The sequence below is a fragment of the Cetorhinus maximus genome, chromosome 2 (assembly GCF_964194155.1).
Source record: "Cetorhinus maximus chromosome 2, sCetMax3.hap1.1, whole genome shotgun sequence".
Classification (NCBI taxonomy): domain Eukaryota; kingdom Metazoa; phylum Chordata; class Chondrichthyes; order Lamniformes; family Cetorhinidae; genus Cetorhinus; species Cetorhinus maximus.
In genome coordinates this window covers 189341768-189360222 of record NC_135880.1, presented here as the reverse complement: position 1 = coordinate 189360222, position 18455 = coordinate 189341768, and the positions used below count along the sequence as shown (strand labels likewise).

Genomic DNA, 18455 nt, shown 5'->3' with positions numbered 1-18455 from the left:
AAGATTAGATTGAGAGAGAGAAAAAAATGGGGAAAGTAAAACAAAAATATTTTCATTTTATATTTGAGGTTTTAATAATAATCTTCAGCAACAATTAAAACATGAAAGAGTGAGACTCCTCACTTGTAATAGTTAATTTTCAGTGCCAGAGAGTTTGACTGGCAGCAATTGAGACTTATCACATTGTTAAAAAGGGACTTAGATTGAGATAAGTCAAGTCAAGAGCTTAGTTTATATTGACTGTGCAAATACAGCAACTTCACACTCTTCAATGTATTTGAATAGACAGTGAAGTAACATTTTTGCAAACCTATTGCACAGCAATGTCTGAATTTCCTGTTAAATCATGCATTTACTGTTGTTAATGTTGCTTCATTTTTCAATAAATAACAGAAGGCACCATTAGCCCCTCCCTTATTTTGACACAGTTGGTTTGGGTTGTTATGTTTTTCCCTGCTGTTGTACCAGTGCACTACAAAGCACAAAAACTAAAATACAAACTTAACCCTCATACCCTGCAGTGATTGGCTGGTGAACCACTTCCTGAAAGTTCAGCCACTCATTCCCTGAGTGAAGTTGTTTGTTAGAAGTGAGACCTGCTCAGTTCAGGAGTAAGAAGAAGTGGAAAAGCAATATTCATTGTAATTGCACAGATCTTGACGCTGATTGTGGAGGCTTCTCTCACTACGGATACATGAACCTTGACAGCGTATTTTTTTACTCATTCATGGGATGTGGATGTCGCTGGCTAGGCTAAGATTTATCGCCCATCTCTAATTGCCCTTGAGAAGGTGGTGATGAGCTGCCTTCTTGAACTGCTGCAGTCCTTGTTCAAGAAGGCAGCTCACCACCACCTTTTCAAGGGCAGTTAGGGATGGGCAATGAATGCTGGCCCAGCCAGCGAAGCTCAAATCCCGTAAATGAATTTAAAAAACAAATTGCAGAGGCACTGCACAGCATTGGACAGGGATTGGTGGAGGCATCATGATGACAGAACCCCCACACATTTTCTGTCAGTGCTCCACAATTGTTCTCTTTGTGGATGACCCCTAAGGCACAGCAGCTGTGACTAAATGAGGAGAGCTTGGCGTGTCCTGCATCTTCTGATGCTGCCTGCTTCTCCAACATCTGCTCACTTGTGATGTGTGCCTAACTATCGCCCTTGGCATTCCCACCGAGGTGTATGTATCTGAGCAAGTGAAGGGTGGGCATGATCCTGTTATGGTGCTTCCTTAGAGTGTGCAGTCTCCTCTGAGGATTCCTTAGTCTCCCCGCAGCCCTGCTGCTGTATCACACTTGAAGGATCTGTGAGAGATGAAAGGTATGATTAGAACTGCTGTGTGGAATGGGTTCAAACTCTACATTATACAGCTGGTCAATCTATTTTATCAGAATTGATATATTAGGAGGCTTGGGGAGTGAAAAGAATCAACAAATCTCTTATGTAGTGGCTTCTACACTCTGACACTTGTCGTGTTTACGGTCTGTTCACGTGCCATTTCCAAACTCAGTGTCTGGACATTTAATAAACCATTGGTTCATTGCCAACCCTCTTGTAATCTGTCCTTTTACACCAATAGTACCCTATTTCTTTCAATCGCTGATCTATTAAGAAGAAGGTTGAACACATTTGGATGTTACTGCACCGCCCCAGCTTGCCAAGATTGCACATTTCAACCTCATTGGCTAACATGCAGCACTGTCCATTGCTTATACATCTCAAAATTACCAGCTAAACAAGACAGAGTGCTTAGTTAGCATCCTCTGTGGAACTAGGTTCCCCAAGAAAATTGGAGAGCAATCAGACCGCAGACCTTCCGATGACTGGCACAGCCTTCATAACATTTCATGGAGCAGTCCCGCTAATGTATTGCCATCTAGGGGCACCCAGAGAGAACAGGAACAGAGAAGGTAACAAATGATAAACTATTTTCCTTGTTTCATTGAGCAAGTGGCCTTTCAGCTTCTAAGGAGATGGGAAACCCATCTCCACTAAGCAGGCCCCTGTCATAATTTCTTTCTGGGAGTGGGTGGGGATGGAATGGAATCAGGTCTGCCACTTCTGGAGGAAAGCCTGAGGCGGTAGTGAAGGCGGGCAGATGGTGAGGCCGGTAGGCCAGATGGCTTGCAGAGATTTGTTGATTCTTTTCACTCCCCGGACCTCCTAATATATCAATTCTGATTAAATAGATGTGAATAGCTACATAATGAATAAGTTGAACCCTTTTCACACAGCTTGCAAAAAATGTCAACCAAAATCATTAATAGTATGAATGACATAAAGCTTGTATCCACTTTACACATCTTAATCTTGTGTAAATAAACACACCGGCATTCAAAAAGCTCTTTAAAGAAAGAATAACTTATTACAAGGTAATACAGATGTCAAACAATTGCCTGTTGACAGCAAAGTGCATTAACTGTTCTTAGATATCAGCTAAGCATTCATAATGAGGTCATCTGGCAACTGTATCAATAGAAGCAGTTAGAACAGATGGCTAGACATCTGTTTTATTTCCCAGATGGCTTGACTATGAATGTCACACTGATACACAGTGGTACTGTATAGCTGCCTTAGCAGTCAGACCTTGTCTGACTGTATTGTTGCAATCTGTTGATTAATAAAATTCACATCCACATGGGCTAGTGGGGCAAAAAAGTCACTCCAGCTTCTCAACCCTCATTGTAACTGGTGACCATTGGTGGCCTATTTGTGTGTGTGTGTTTGTGTGGTGTGTGTGTGTGCATGTCTCTCTCTCTGAGTTTGTGTGTATGTATCTGTGTGAGTGAGGGTGCATATATATGTGTCATTGTATCTGTGAGCTTGTGCATGTTTGTGTGTGTGTGTGCGTGTGCATGCGTGCGTGTGTGTGCATGCATGTGTGTGTATTTACCAGCTGAGGACAGAGTTGCCTCAAAGATAACCCTTAAGTGTCTGCATCAGCTTCTTTGAATGTGAAAGCTGCTGGTTTGCCTCTGGTTGAAACTGGGGCCTTTCATGGAATATCAGGAATGGAAGAACAAAAGTTGGAGGGGTATTAAAAGAACGTCAGCCATGCCCTGACCATAAACCTGATCAATGGGTTAATGCAGTAGAAATTAATACATAGAAGTAGGACATTGCAACCCAACCATTGCATGTTGACACTCACCTTCCACACGAATAGTAGCCTAATGCCAGGTCCCCACCCTGCCCTCATTTCTCTTTACACCCCCCTTTCCTTCAACCACCTTTCTAACCTGTTCTTAAATGGTGTCACAGTTTCGGTTCAATCACTAACTCTGGTAGTGTAATGCACACCCACTCACTGCCCTAAATCCCTCACATTTAATAGTACATAGTATGTCCCTTATGTTCCAGGACTCCTGCATCACTGAAAACAGTTTGTTTTTATATACTCTGTACCAGCCCTTCATAAATTGCAATAGCTCTTCCAAATAACCACTTAATCCCTTCTGATCTAATGAAAACAACCCCAACAACTGGTGCTGTCAGGTTTAGTTAAAGATGGAGCAATAAGGATGTATCATTCTTCAGGTTGGAGCATGAGTGGAGTTGAAGAGCGTGTTGCTGGGAGTTGCAGCCTATGATTTAAGGCTCTCAATGACTGTTTCTTGGCTGCAAAGTTTGGCGGCACTTGCCTCGAGCTACCCTCGCTGCTTGCTCACATTCTTGCAAAGTTGGATCATCACTGCCATAAAAGGGTTTGTTAATGAAATCAGCAGAAAAATAGAGAGACCTAAAGAGTCCAGAACTGTCACCTCATCTCAGATGGAAACACTGACAGTGTCTGTGTGTGATTATCTGTGCTGCATTTCACAGTCCCATCAATGCTCTGCCTTGTTCCCAATTGGGAGCAGAGAGACACTAATGCTCAGTTTCCACATTCTAATAAACTGATGCCATCGTACATCTGTGAGTTCTGCTTAAATTTTTCTGCATGAACTTTTTATTTTGGGTGAAGGGGGATTTTGCTCAGCAGACACTGCACTCATTGTGGGAAAGTTTTTGCATGTGATCCCTGGTGTAAGCTCTATTCTTAGGTTGCTCGCAGGAAAGGGCAGGGTTAATGCAGTGTGAAGCCTGTGTGCCTCCTGTGAGGCTTCCCCATAGTTAACTGACTATTGGAGATGAGTGAGTGGGTGAATGACTTTGAATACTTTCCTAAGGTATCAACTTTGGCCCAGTGGTAGCACTCTTATCTCTGAGTAAGAGGCTGTGGATTCAAGTCCCCCTCCAGAGACTCCAGTGCAATGCTGAGGGAGTGCTGCATTATCAGAAGTGCCATCCTTTGAATGAGATGTTAAACCAAGGCCCCATTTACCTTCTAAGGTAAAAGATCCCATAGCATTATTTCGAAAGAGGGCAAGGAAGTTATCCCTGGTGTCCTGGCCAATATTTATCTCTCAACCAAGAAATTATCTATTCATTATCTCACTGGTGTTTGGGGGAACCTGCTTTGTGTAAATTGGCTGCCATGTTCCATTACAATAGTGATTTCACTTCAAAAAGCACTTCTTTGACTGTGTAGCTCTTTGGCAAGTTTAGCAGGTCCTGAGAAGGTGAAAGGTGAAAAGTGCGTCTTTCCTTTGTAGTACAGTGCAAAATCCCATGTTAGTGGATAGTCAATCAGATCTTTAATCAGGCCTTCTATTTCTTAGTGAGTGAGCACTGGTGGAGAATGTGTGTCATAGGTATAGTGGGTAGAACAATGCCTTTGAGTTACAGGCCCTGACTTTCAATTTGACAATGCTGCAAATTTGCTTCCCCTCACCAACTCACCCCCATGCCTCCCCTTCCCCTCTCCATCCCCTACCCCCAGTCAGCCTCTTGACACTCAACCTCCTGAAAAAAAAACTAACCCGTGTAAACCTGCCTAATTTATCCAAAGGAAAATGTTGTTTCCCTGGTTTGGGTTTTGAGAGTTCCGGTTGTGTAAAATTTGCCCCTCTCTCTAGGGTGATATGATCAGACGTCAGAAATGGGCTGTGATGGGTGGATAAACAATGGTAATGCGTAGCCAGGCTGCTGGCATTGTCCCTACAAGTTGCTCAGCAGAGCAGGGGAACCCCCTTCAGGGCTCATTGTTCCACTTCCAAATTTCAGCTGCCTGAGGTGTGGGTTTAAAGGTTGTTTGTCGATGATGAGTGATTACAATAATCACCCATTGGGCTGCAGTTAGAGCTCCTTTCAGCTCGGAGGTTTTTGCTGATCTCTTCGCACAAGCTGGGCACCTTCTCTTACCCAAGACCCTAGGCAGGGCCTCTGCCAACTGTCTGAACGTATAAGGAGACAGAATTCCGTTTTCTGCTATAATCAAAATGCTGCGGATGCTGGAAATCTGAAATAAAAACAGAAAATGCTGGAAAAATCAACAGGTCTGGCAACATCTGTAGAGAGAAGAAACAGAGTTCATGTGTCAAGTCCGTCTGACTCTTTTTCAGAGCAGTTTTCTGCGGTTGATGTTTCAATGTTACGTATACTTCACCCTCCACTCTGCCTCTCAGCCCCACTGCATACATGGAATTGCAGCAGGTCTTAAATAGATTTTCACACCAGATCAATTGCAAGTGTTCACACTTTTTAGATAGTTATTATGTTTCAACATGATGCAGATCGACACAATTAACCCTGTTTCATTTCCCTTTGAATGACGCATTAGTTGGAACATGTAATGTGAATCTCTTCTGCTAGCGAGATTACCTGGGAGCTCCCCCCATCTTCTCTATTACCTTGCTTTATGCCCACTTTTCCTATACCCTCTTGTCCTCTTTCTCACCTGTTCTGTTTCATGTGCCCTCTTTCCCCTCCTACATTTCCTTCTCCCCACATTTCCCCTTCCTGTCTTTCCCCCTCCACTCTGCTCTTGCAACATCCCTCCTTTCCTGTGTCGTCCAGTTTTCCCCAATAAAATGCCCCCTTTGATGCAAGTGTGCAGGTGGTGAGTAGTATATAAGCATTTTCTTTTGCTCTAAGATGATTGAGATGCTGAAGTTTTTACACCCAGTTAGGCTAGGATTTATGTGTGTGTGCATTCCTGTCAGCAGTACAGGCTACTGAAGTAGAACCTAAACTTTGTGATCTCTCTGGGATCTTTATATGAACATCCTACTCTCTCTCTCTGACAGGAAGTGGACCCATCCAGTTGTGGCAGTTTCTGCTGGAGCTTTTGACAGACAAATCTTGCCAGTCGTTTATCAGTTGGACAGGTGATGGCTGGGAGTTTAAACTTGCGGATCCTGATGAGGTAAGGGCATGGTGACATTGAGTTTGTTATGAACATTGGCCAATTGTCAACATTTCATGGTTTCATGGGTTTTGTGACATGTCTTTAAATTCCTACACAGACTGCAGGTTCATATCACAGAGCCCAGGGACAGAGGTCTAGCTGCCAGATGCTCAGTCATTGGGACCATGGAACCATAGAACACTACAGCACAGAAAACAGGCCATTCAGCCCTTCTAGTCTGTGCCGAAATATTATTCCGCTAATCCCATTGACCTGCACCCAGCCCATAACCCTCCAGACCTCTCCCATCCATGTATCTATCCAATTTATTCTTAAAACTTAAGAGTGAGCCCGCATTTACCAGGTCAGATGGCAGCTCGTTCCACACTCTCACCACTCTCTGAGTGAAGAAGTTGCTCCTAATATTCCCCCTAAACCTTTCCCCTTTCACCCTAAAGCCATGTCCTCTCGTGTTTATCTCTCCTAATCTAAGTGGAAAGAGCCTACTCGCATTTACTCTGTCTATACTCCTCATAATTTTGTAAACTTCTATCAAATCTCCCCACATCCTTCTAAGCTCCAAGGAATAAAGTCCTAACCTGTTTAATCTTTCCCTGTAACTCAACTCCTTAAGACCCGGCAACATCCTAGTAAATCTTCTCTGCACTCTTTCAATCTTACTGATATCCTTCCTGTAGTTAGGCGACCAGAACTGCACACAATACTCTAAAGTTGGCCTCACCAATGTCTTATACAACCTCACCATAACATCCCAACTCCTATACTCAATACTTGGATTTATGAAGGCCAGTATGCCAAAAGCTTTCTTTACAACCCTGTCTACCTGTGACGCCATTTTCAGGGAATTATGTATCTGAACTCCCAGATCCCTTTGTTCCTCCGCACTCCTCAGTGCCCTACCATTTACTGTGTATGTCCTACCTTGGTTTGTCCTTCCAAAATGCAACACCTCACACTTTTCTGCATTAAATTCCATCTGCCATTTTCTGGCCCATTTTTTCAGTTGGTCCAGATCCCTCTGCAAGCTTTGAAAGCCTTCCTCGCTGTCCACAATGCCTCCAATCTTAGTGCCTTCAGCAAACTTGCTGATCCAATTTACCACATTATCATCCAAATCATTGATATAGAAAACAAACAACAATGTTCCCAGCACAGATCCATATAATTGTCAATCTTATTTTTTCATTCTTTCATGGGATGTGGGCATCACTGGCTGGGCCAGCATTTATTGCCCATACCTAATTGCCCTGGGGAAGGTGATAAGCTGCCCTTTTGAACCGCTGGAGTCCATGTGGTGTAGGTACACCCACAGAGCTGTTAGGGAGGGAGTTCCAGAATTTTGACCCAGCGACAGTGAAGGAACAGCGATATATTTCCAAGTCAGATTGTGAGTGACTTGGAGGGGAACTTGCAGGTGATGGTGTTCCAATGAGTCTGTTGCCCTTGTCCTTCTAGATGGTAGTGGTCGTGGGTTTGGAGGGTGTCATCAAAGGAGGCTTGGTGAATTTCTGCAGTGCATCTTGTAGATGGTACACACTACTGCTACTGTGCAATGTTGGTGGAGGGAGTGGATGTTGAAGGTGGTGGATGTGGTGCCAATCAAGCGGGCTGCTTTGTCCTGGATGGCACCAATCCTCCCGAGTTTTGTTGGAGCTGCACTCATACAGGCAAGTGGGTAGAGTATTCCAAAACACTCCTGACTTGTGCCTTGTAGATGATGGACAGGCTTTGGGGAGTCAGGAGGTGAGTTACTCACCACAGGATTCCTAGCCTCTGACCTGCTCTTGTAGCCACAGTGTATCAATGGCTAGTCCAGTTAAGTTTCTGGCCATCGGTAACCCCCAGGATGTTGATAGTGGTAGGGAGTGGGAGGGTGTGGGGGGTTGGGGGATGGGGGCGTTCAACAATGGTAATGCTACTTTCAAGATTAACCCTCTGTTGCCCTTGAGTGTGGAGCTTCATTTGAAATTTTTGAAATAATCTACTAATTTGTCAGCCAAGGTTTTAATTATTTCTTTTTTGTGATAGCATTCTAGTTCTGAATAATATTAGACCTGGTATTTCATGACAGTAAGACAACATTTGAGTCAGTTAACCTTGTTGCTGTGTTCTGCAAGCATAATGGCTGCAGTCCTGGCCTTGTTGTCCCTCAATGTCCCCATCATATGGATTTATTGTCATTACATAATTGCCCAGATCAATTTGAGATCTGGGCACTTGAGGTGGTTGGAGTTCCTTTGCATCTTGCATTTGGAACTTCAGATCCACAGGAGCCTTCCTGCTGTCCAGGGAATGGTAAGGACCTCTCAGACTTGGTATTAGTGCAGCTGGTGGATTGCTTAGGCTTTTCTGAAAGCTTGTAAGAACTTGCTTAGAATTCCGAGTCACCACACTCTAATTAGTTAATCAAAGCATCTCCTTTCTCTGTGCTGTAGTTGCTGGAGAAGGAGTCCTAAGTGAATTTGGCTGGAATTTTCTGGCCCCACCATGGCAGGAATCGCTGTGGAGAATGCAGCAGGGCAGGCAAAAGTCCATTGACTTTCTACAAGACCGGAAGATCCCGACCTTTATTGTTGGTCTGTAGATGCAGTGTTATTCACGCCTTCTTTAGCCTGAAAGCAGCAATGTGATTGGACAAGGTTCCATTCAATGGCAAGCAGTGGCCTGACTCACTCAAGAGGCATGACCCTGGTTCATAAATATTTGATGGCCTAATGGTTGTGGTGCTGTTACAAAGCTTCACCCAATGTAGATTCCTGAGGAGTGTGAGCACTGGGTTTTTGTTTTCCCTCTGTGTTGCTCCATTCCAACTCGATTAGAATTCTTCCAAGATGAACAAATGCAACGCAGAGCACCACTGGTACTGGGACCTTGCCAGTCTCCATGGCTCAACCACATTGAACAAGTACACTTACCAATTGAAAGGATAGCGTGGCTAAAAGCATCAAATTGTGAGGATTAGGTTCCCTTGAGTTTGGAAGATTGCAAAAATAATAGCATTGTTTAAAAGGTGTTTAATATATATGGAGAAGCTATTTCCTCTGCTGGGGAGTCCAGAACAAGGCAGCACAATCTTTAAAAAAGCTAGGCCATTCAGGAGGGGAATGGTAGAAATATGGAGCTCTCTCCCTCAAAAGAATAGGTCAGATGAAATTTGCAAGACTGCTATCAAAATATTTTTATTCGGGAGTCAAGGGATATGGAACAAGCATGGATAAATGGAGCTGAGGTATAGATCAGAATGACAAAACAGGCTTGAAGGGTTGAATGGGCCACTCCATTTGTCCATGTTCTTCTATTCTGCTTGGGTACTGGGGATGCTACCATTCTAGAGTGTACAGTAGCTGTTTGTACTCTCCACAATAGAATCATAGGATGAAATTTTACGCCAGCGGGATTTTATAGTCCCTCCGAAACCAATGGACTTTGAACGGCTCGCCGCATTTTACGGCCCCGCCTCCACCGTGAAGGGCCGTAAAATTCCACCCATAGAATCATATAGAACAGAAAGAGGCCATTCAGCCCATTGTGTTTGTGCTGGTACTTTAAAAGAACCATCAAATTAGTCCCCCTCTCCTGCTCTTTTCCCATAATCCTGCAACATTTTTTCTCAAGTATTTAGCCAATTACTTTTTGCAAGTTACTATTGAAAGTGCTTCCATTAGCATTCCAATGCGCTGCAGATTGCAACAACTTACTCTTCAACATTTGAAGTCAAATGACGGAATTATTTCATATAAATGAAACAATCAGACCAGCAAATAATTATTTTTGAAAAATAATTACAGCCTGGCAGAGTTCTCATGATGGTTAAGTGTTTATGAAATGCAATAGAAAGACAATTGAAAACCATTTAGGAGTGAATTAGGTCATCATAATGTCTATGTACTGAACCCAATTCAATGCAGGAAGGTGACTATTTCTTGGTATTAAAAGGTCATCTTCTCAGCAAATGTTAAACTTCTTGGTTATACCACACTTGGAGTAGTGTGTACAGTTTTCATGTTGTTTTAAAGATTTAGGGCCGCTGGAGAAGATGCAAAAAATATTTTCAAGACTAATACCGGAACTGAGTGGTCACAACTGTCTGGAGAGCCTAAATAGTGACCTGGTAGAGGTCTTTAAAATTATGAAAAAGCTTCATGGGTAGATGTAAGAAGATGTTTCCACTTGTGGGGAGATGAAAATTATAGGTGATAAAATAACCCCTAATTAATGCAGTGATGGACTCAGGAGATTTTTTTTATCTAGAGTGTGCTTTGAATGTTTAACTTGCTACCATATGGAGTAATTGAGACAAACAGCTAGATGCATTCAAGGAGAAGCATAAGGGAGAAAAGAATTGAAGCCTATGTTGATTGGGTGAGATGAAGTAAAGTGGGAAGAGGCTCACCTCTTCCTATAGACCATTTGGGCTGAATGGCATGTTCCTGTACCATGTAATTCCATGAATGCCTCCTCCTTTTTCAGGTTGCCAGACGATGGGGGAAGAGGAAAAATAAGCCAAAGATGAACTATGAGAAGCTGAGCCGAGGCCTGCGTTATTATTATGACAAGAACATCATTCACAAAACAGCGGGCAAGCGTTATGTGTACCGGTTTGTTTGTGACCTTCAGAGCCTGCTGGGGTACACACCAGAGGAACTACACGCCATGCTCGATGTTAAACCAGATGCTGATGAATAAGGAGTACCTGCTTGTGGGACTGGATTCCAAGCGGTGCTCACACACAGAACTTGTATATGGTTTGTTTGCTTAAGCTTCGTAGAGAAAGCCGAGAATCATCGCTTTGAAGATAGACATTTCAAAACAATGCACAGCTCTACAAGGCAAACAAAACCAGTTTCTTCTTAAAAAAAATCATTTTTATTTGTGTTTTCGGTTTTGTACCCTCTCGTTTTTCTTGCCATACTAGTGCAACAAACGGACTGTGCAAGGATTGTGAAGACCTAAAGCATTGTAGGATACGGGCACAGACACGCTGCCTGAAAGGAAAATCATCGCCATTGAAGGGCAGTTGCATGACTGTCTTAGGCAACTTGTCCATTGGCAGCCTTGGCCACATTGGTGGACTGAAATTAATGTATTAGGTAGTTTACTATGTTACTTATTTGCCAGTATTTTTGTTTTAAGCTCATATCTAAATTGGTCTCAGTATTTACAGTATTGTGTAGGAACCTTACCAGCTCTGATCTGATCAAGTGTTGAAGGTGGGAAGACCAGATCAAGAATGATTCATTAAGAACCTGAAAGGGGGCTGCAATAGAGTGAAGTACTGAAAAACATCACATGACGTCAAGCCTGTTGGAATCTGTGTCTTGTCCTTTGTCCAGTGTGACAATCAGTGTGGTCCATTACAACATTTTATTTTCTTACATAGACAATAATGAACTACAAAGAGACAGGAAATGAGATGCTCTGAAGCACTATGGTTGTTATCTGATACTATGTAACACAACTATATATATATGTATATGTGTGTGTGTGTATATATATATATATATATATATATATATACATGTGTGTGTATATATATATATATATATATATATATATATATATGGAATCTGTATTATGATATATTCTGTGCAACGAGGCCACTTCTGGGAATGTGTTTTTAAAAAGCTACATGGATAAGTTGATTGAACACTGGTCCTAGTGTTATGCCAGGGAGATCCAAAGAGATGGGTAAACAATGAGATAGATATGATTCTAAATTAGATCTCCAGATTGATCCAACTAGAGGTAGAGGTAGACCTAGGTCCTTTCTGAGGCCTCACAGCTCTGAAATCTCACAGATGAACTGAGTTGAGGCAGTCTTTGTCTAATCTGCAGGCACAAGAGTTCAAAGGACAGGTGTGTCCTTAAATTAATGGACATTTCGAACTTTCAAAGAGTCTGGAATAAATGAGGTAGACAGGAAATTCACCTGATTGGAGAGTTGCCTGAAGTTAAGGAAAAATTCCATTGTTAAGGCGAAGCAAGGAAAGGCCAGTCTTACTGGTGACTTTGTGTCACTACTGAGCAAGGGAGACTTTAAGTATGGTCACTGGATACAAAATGAAGATGGCTGTTCTTTGCCATCTTTAATGAGCCAAAGACTGTTGTATAATTTTATTCTAAAATTTTTGACCAGGGTGCCTGGACATTGTCTGGAATGCACTGCGTAACTTCACTTCATGTTTCTGCTCTCTTTTCCTAGCCACATTGCTAGAGAGGTGTTTCTGCCAGCCATAGTAAGTGATGTTATACCATCCATGAAATGCCAATGGGGCACCGTCTCATGCAGTTTGCTTACAAACCTAAGTAGCTCAGTCTGACTGTACTAAGTATCTGCCAGTGAAGAACTGAGGTGTTGCACTGTAAGGTATCAGCTGGTCGATTCATGGTTACTTGGCCCGCAGGACATGTTACCTTCCCAATGAGCATTTGCAGCTCTAATAAAACATGACGAAAATGGGGGCAATGGGCAAATGAATTTTGGCGGAATGGCAAAAGGTGTGAATTTCACAATCAAGTTGTGCTTTGTTACCAACTATTCTCAATAGCACCATCCCTGTCAGAAATGTTGGGAAACAAAATACGATGGAGTGATAGAACATAAATGAAAAAATACTTGCATTTAATTAGCCCCTTTCACAACCTCAGAATGTCCCAATGCATACTTTGAAGTGTAGTCACTGTTTAATTGTAGGTAACACAGCAGTCACACAAACAGCAATGTGACAAGGATCAGATAATCTGCTTTTTAGGTGTTGGCTGAATGATAAATATTGACCTGGACATGGATCTGCATCTATAATTTCTCCCACATGTTGAGCTCTAACTTTCAGTTCAATTTCCAAGAGAAAGAGGGAGAAACCACAGGGCTAGTCATCCTACTTAGGAAGGCTCTCCACTTACTGTATAAAGCTGAGATAGACAGGCTACCGAATAGAGTGCTTACTATTGTTTACCTTGAGAACACAAAAGGGAGAGGGATCAGAACTGATTCTCAGCTTGGTCAACATTACATAAATTGGTTGTGAATGGTGCCCAGAGGCACATGATGTAGCAAGCCTTCTTAGGGCAATAGGTGAAGGAGGACAGGCTACAAATGACCCCATGGATGTATGACAAGTGTTACTGCACTAGGGGAAAGGTAGTTCACAATTTGTCCACTTTCCATAGCCATTTCAAGGGTGATGCCTGGGTTTTTGAATAAGGTTGCTCGGGATTATCCAATAGTGAATATAAGACTTACCACTGGAACCCAACTCTCAAAAGTGTTTGCCTGGATTGACTGCATCATGTGAGCATAGCCTCTTTGCTACTAAATACAGCGCAGTTCATCATTCATTTGGTTAAGGAAAAAAATGCTTCTAAACACATTTGTGTGTCTCACTGGTAGTGTGAGCAAGGAGTTGGAATGTTGCAAGTATGTGGAAAGTGCTTTAGAGGACAACCTCTAAATGTCCTCACGTATTATATATTGTATGTGTGAATCCAAAAGCACAGATCACTGCTTCAGAGTTGCTGTGACCAGGTATTAACCCACTGTATGTCCATTGGCTCTGTGATCTTTAGATCTAATCCAAATAATTGCCTCAACAGAATAAATAGTTTCTTACTGTAGGTTTAAAGTCTAAAATAGTAGATATAAAAAGATATTTTATGTATTTTGTTCAAGACTTATTTTTTAGCTTTTTTAAGAATAATTTATATTTTTTAAAAGGACAAAAACGCAAAAAGAAAGCTGGTGCTTTGTAAACTGAGGTAGCAATCTCATTGGAGCAGAGTGAAGATTCCTGTAAGTTTAGTTGCTGATGCTGGCACATCATGTTGCTGGAGATATTTTATATAACTGTACTCTTTGTTACAAATTGTGGAAATGCTTCATAAAAAGAAATGAGCTGTGAAATTTGGATTATTTTTGACTCCAATGTAATACCAGTGCCAATGTTATTCTATGATTTTTACATCAAAATTGTTAGAATCTACCTCCTGTAGCTCCAATCCAAACTCTGCCCTCTACGGCCTGAATGTAAGGCTGCTATTGCCTCCATATCCATTTGAGATGGAACTGAAGACTCTGTTTTTATGAAGCTTATTAAGAGCTATTTCAATAAAAGAAATGCTTATTCTTTACAATTCTCTCTGGTCTTTCTACCTCCAATTATTTTTACCCTGAATATGTAGTGGTGACCTGCCTAAGGACTGTGCTAAGGAGTGGTCCTCTGCTCATTTCTCCACGCTTCCTGGTCCTGTGCTTTCTTTTCAGTTGCTTGTAAGACCCTCCCATTTTCAACTTTGAACAATGAGCAGTATGGCTAGGGAAAAGAATGCATGAGGTGGTTTCCCATTGCCTTCCTCACGTGTTCTTAAAGGAACCATAAGTTCTCTTCCCGAAGGGTCCTCCACCTGTGAACGGTATGCTCCCTCGAAGTTCTAATTCTTTTGCCAAGACCACTGAAAATTCACTGATTCTGCCATTGGCCATGGCTCATGACCCTGAGCATGGGACCCTTACCTGGCCCTGGGGTGAATCGTGAAAGGGCAGAGACAACCACCCACTGAAGTCTCAAATGGCCCTGCTACTGTTGACTGTGTGATTGCAGTTTTCCTGGGCTGACAGGCATGGTCGCCATGGTTTTCAGTCTACTTCTGAGTGACTTAATCGATGGATGATAAAATAATCTGAACATACAGACCAGTAATCAACAATTATTGTCATTTGCCACTTGGGCTTTGAAACAAACCAATGTTGTTGCCTTGCGGAGAAATTAACCGCCTGCGTGTCATGTGTTGGTATCTGAGTGTACGCTCCCTGATTTTCAACATTTAAAAAATTTTAGCTGGAATTAGTTTGCATAATTCCACGTTGAGTTAGCATTCTGATGGCAACATTGCATTACCCCCTTATGTCCTCTGTTTGTACATCCCTACATCAGCATGAATCCTGGGGTTTCCTGATGAGAAGATATGACTCAATAAGAGCCTATACTGTTGTTTCCTAAATCATTGTGACCTTCTGTGTCCTTTCATTTGGCTTTTGATTTTTTTTTTTTAATTGGCTCCAATTCTCTGTTGTTTTTCCTAGAAAATGGACAACTCTGACAAGGCTGTATTTGTTATCCATCTCAAGTGACCTTTTGAACCTGAATGTGCACCTTCTCCTTGAATCAACTGCAGCTCTCGTGATGGTGCTCTCGCAATCATTCTGGATTGTGACTCCACCAATTGCTGGTCAGATTCAATTGCCCCTAAACAGGAGGAACTCTTCGTGAAACCATTTTCTAATGGCAGTAGTTTATTATTTCTGAAATAGATTGTCTCGTCAAACTGTTAATTAGCAGGAGGTGTTATGATGAAGCATCAACTCAGCCTGATGTTGCCGCATTCTCCCCATTAATTCAGCAACTGATTTAAGTGTTCAAGAATATCTCAAAGCATATTTTGCATAAAAACAAAATCAGTCCAGAGACTAAAATTTATTTTGGTTAAATTGGGATGAATAATTTTTAACAAGTGGCATTAAACTTGGATTGATTCGGAGTAAAGATATTTAGCTTGGGGATTACATGGAGCTGTGCTTTACAGATCAATAAACCATGAATCATCAGAAGTCCATCCTAATAAAATAAATGATTTGAGTTATATGGTTATCAGTTGATCTTTCACTGCATCTGAATTCTGTATCAACCAATCAAAGTGTGGAGAGTGACATGGTACAGTTAGTCAGCCCAATAAGTGAGCATAAGATGGGTGCAATTATTTGGAAATCTAGGAAATTTAACTTTGGACCCCAACTATTTAAAGCTCAATAATGTTCTAATCAGGTTTGGAAGCACCAGTTGTAAAATTTATATGAGGCCTTGCTTAACAACCAGCACAGTATTCCAGAACCTGCCCACATAAAATTAGCAGGATCATTTGCAGAACTATGTTATGAGAAGAGCTTGCTTTAGGTTGAGTCTTTTTTGGTCTAACTTTTAGATCTTTTTCTTGTTCGATACTCTAGAAGTTTTGTGTCACATGTTTTAGCACTCCTATTTTTTGCTAGTATTTCCTAATGTTGACACAAAGAGCTGCTTTATGGGAAGTACTTCTGGATGAAGGATAAAGGTGGGGATGTCATGCTGGTCATGCCACAACACAAGTCAATGTACCCAGGTGACAGCATCCTCACTCACGGTTACAGTCAGGGCACTCCTGTGCCTTGATCAGAGAGCACCTCTGCGTGTGTAGATGTTTGGGAGTCACCACAACAACAGGACAGAGTGTACCATCTGTTGTAAGGACAACTGTAGCTACCATGTAACACAAGGTTGGTGCCACCAGGACAGTAACTGTCAGCTGTGCCCTCAAGTTCTCTGCCATCATTGCCTTCCAGGCATCATGCAGTGTGGTCCTGTAGGGTGCCCTGCAATGGGAGGAAGGACCACCTCATTCACAATTTCATTTAGCACTATTTCCACTTCACCAGACATCAGAATGGAATTGGTCCACTTCATCTGTTATCAGGGAATTACTAGATTCTATAAATAAGGATAGAGGGACTGAACATCTTGAAATATTTCAGCCAACCAGAGAGAAGCAGCATTGATTTGTAACAGGTATGTCATGCCTGGTGAACCTAATTGGATTTTTTGAAATGGTGGCTGAAGTAGTGGACAGAGGAGTATCTATGGATGTTATTTATACGGACTTCCAGAAAGCATTTGACAAAATCCCTCGCAAGAAACTTAACTAAAATTGAAACCCATGGAATTGAAGGCAAATTACTCGCCTGTTTAGGAAATTGGCTGAGCTGCTGCTACCCGAAAACTTTGACATTATTTTTGTGTTTAAATGTGCTCAAAAATAACCAGCCATAATTTGACATCAAAGTTTCCAGCTTGGAATTAGTTTTGCATACAGTGAGCAGCACTCTGCTACATTTGACATCAAATGCGATCAAATGGTAAAAGGCACTCAAAGGTAGTGAGTGCGCTTGAAGCTATCAAATACACTTAAAGCTGTCAAATGAGCTCCTCAGCAATCTGCATTGAAAAATACAAGAACGTTAATTGTTTTAATAATACTTGAATTTATTCCGTTTTTCATTTAGTCCAAAATATCTTTCCATTATGTATGCTTGAGAGCACCACTAGATTCCCATCAGCTTTTAATTCATTTTAACCTCAGGGTCTATCCTCAACTACCCCATCCTACATCCACCCTGTCCACTCCCTGCCAGTCTCAGGATCTACACACCCTCTCCCCCAGTCTCAGGATCTACACACCCTCTCCCCCAGTCTCAGGATCTACACACCCTCTCCCCCAGCCTCAGGGTATAAACTCCACATCCCTCCCCCAGTCTCAGCGTATAAACTCCACATCCCTCCCCCAGTCTCAGGGTATAAACGCCACACCCCTCCCCCAGTCTCAGGGTACAAACTCCACATCCCTCCCGCAGTCTCAGCGTATAAACTCCACACCCCTCCCCCAGTTTCAGGGTATAAACTCCACACCCCTCCCCCAGTCTCAGGGTATAAACTCCACACCCCTCCCCCAGTCTCAGGGTATAAACTCCACACCCCTCCCCAGTCTCGGGGCCTCGAGATTCACCGCTAAATCACGCTATGCGCTTCCTGTACTGGGGGGGGGGGGGGATTCCCCAAAAGCGAGAGTGCGCTCTTTCGCGCATGCGCACGACAGAGCGCACATCTCCCTGAGGCTAAGTGCTGCCTCAGGGAGATCGATGACAGTTCTAGAAACATTAGAAATAGAAAAAAAATCCTTAACATGTCCCCCTCATGTGACAATGTCACACGAGATGGGACATGTTTATAATTTACACTAAAACTTTATTAAACTTTTTAAATCCCCACATGAAACTTCATCCCGCCGCTGGATGAGGTTTCATGTTTTCTCTATTTGCCGCCGGGGCTCCTGGCCTGCCCGCCAACATTAAGGTTGGATGGGCAGGTCCTTTAATTGTTTTAATGATCCTGTCAATGGCCCCAATTGGCCATTGATAGGTCGGTGGGCCTGCAGCTGATTTTGCTGCGGACCCACCTTCCTGAAGATTTAAATGGGGCGGGGTGATGTAGGAGGTTCCCCCTGATGTCATCCTGTGTCATTTTACACGTCGGCAAGCGGGCTCCACCCCCTTCTTGCCAACAGCAAAATTCAGCCCACTATATTTATTTGACTTAGATTATGGGACAGAAGAATACATAT

General features: G+C 42.5%; 1 protein-coding gene across 2 annotated transcripts in view; it reads left to right on the top strand.

Moving 5' to 3' along the window:
• The window catches only part of ets1 (v-ets avian erythroblastosis virus E26 oncogene homolog 1), a 101409-nt gene extending 89659 nt beyond the window's left edge, over positions 1-11750 (top strand). For both annotated transcript variants that reach the window (XM_078530833.1, XM_078530841.1), the window contains 2 exons: positions 6130-6248; positions 10722-11750. In XM_078530833.1, the coding sequence (XP_078386959.1) occupies positions 6130-6248; positions 10722-10937 (335 nt within the window). In that variant the 3' untranslated portion in view covers positions 10938-11750. The remainder of the gene's footprint in view (positions 1-6129; positions 6249-10721) is intronic.
• Positions 11751-18455: the final 6705 nt, after the last annotated feature.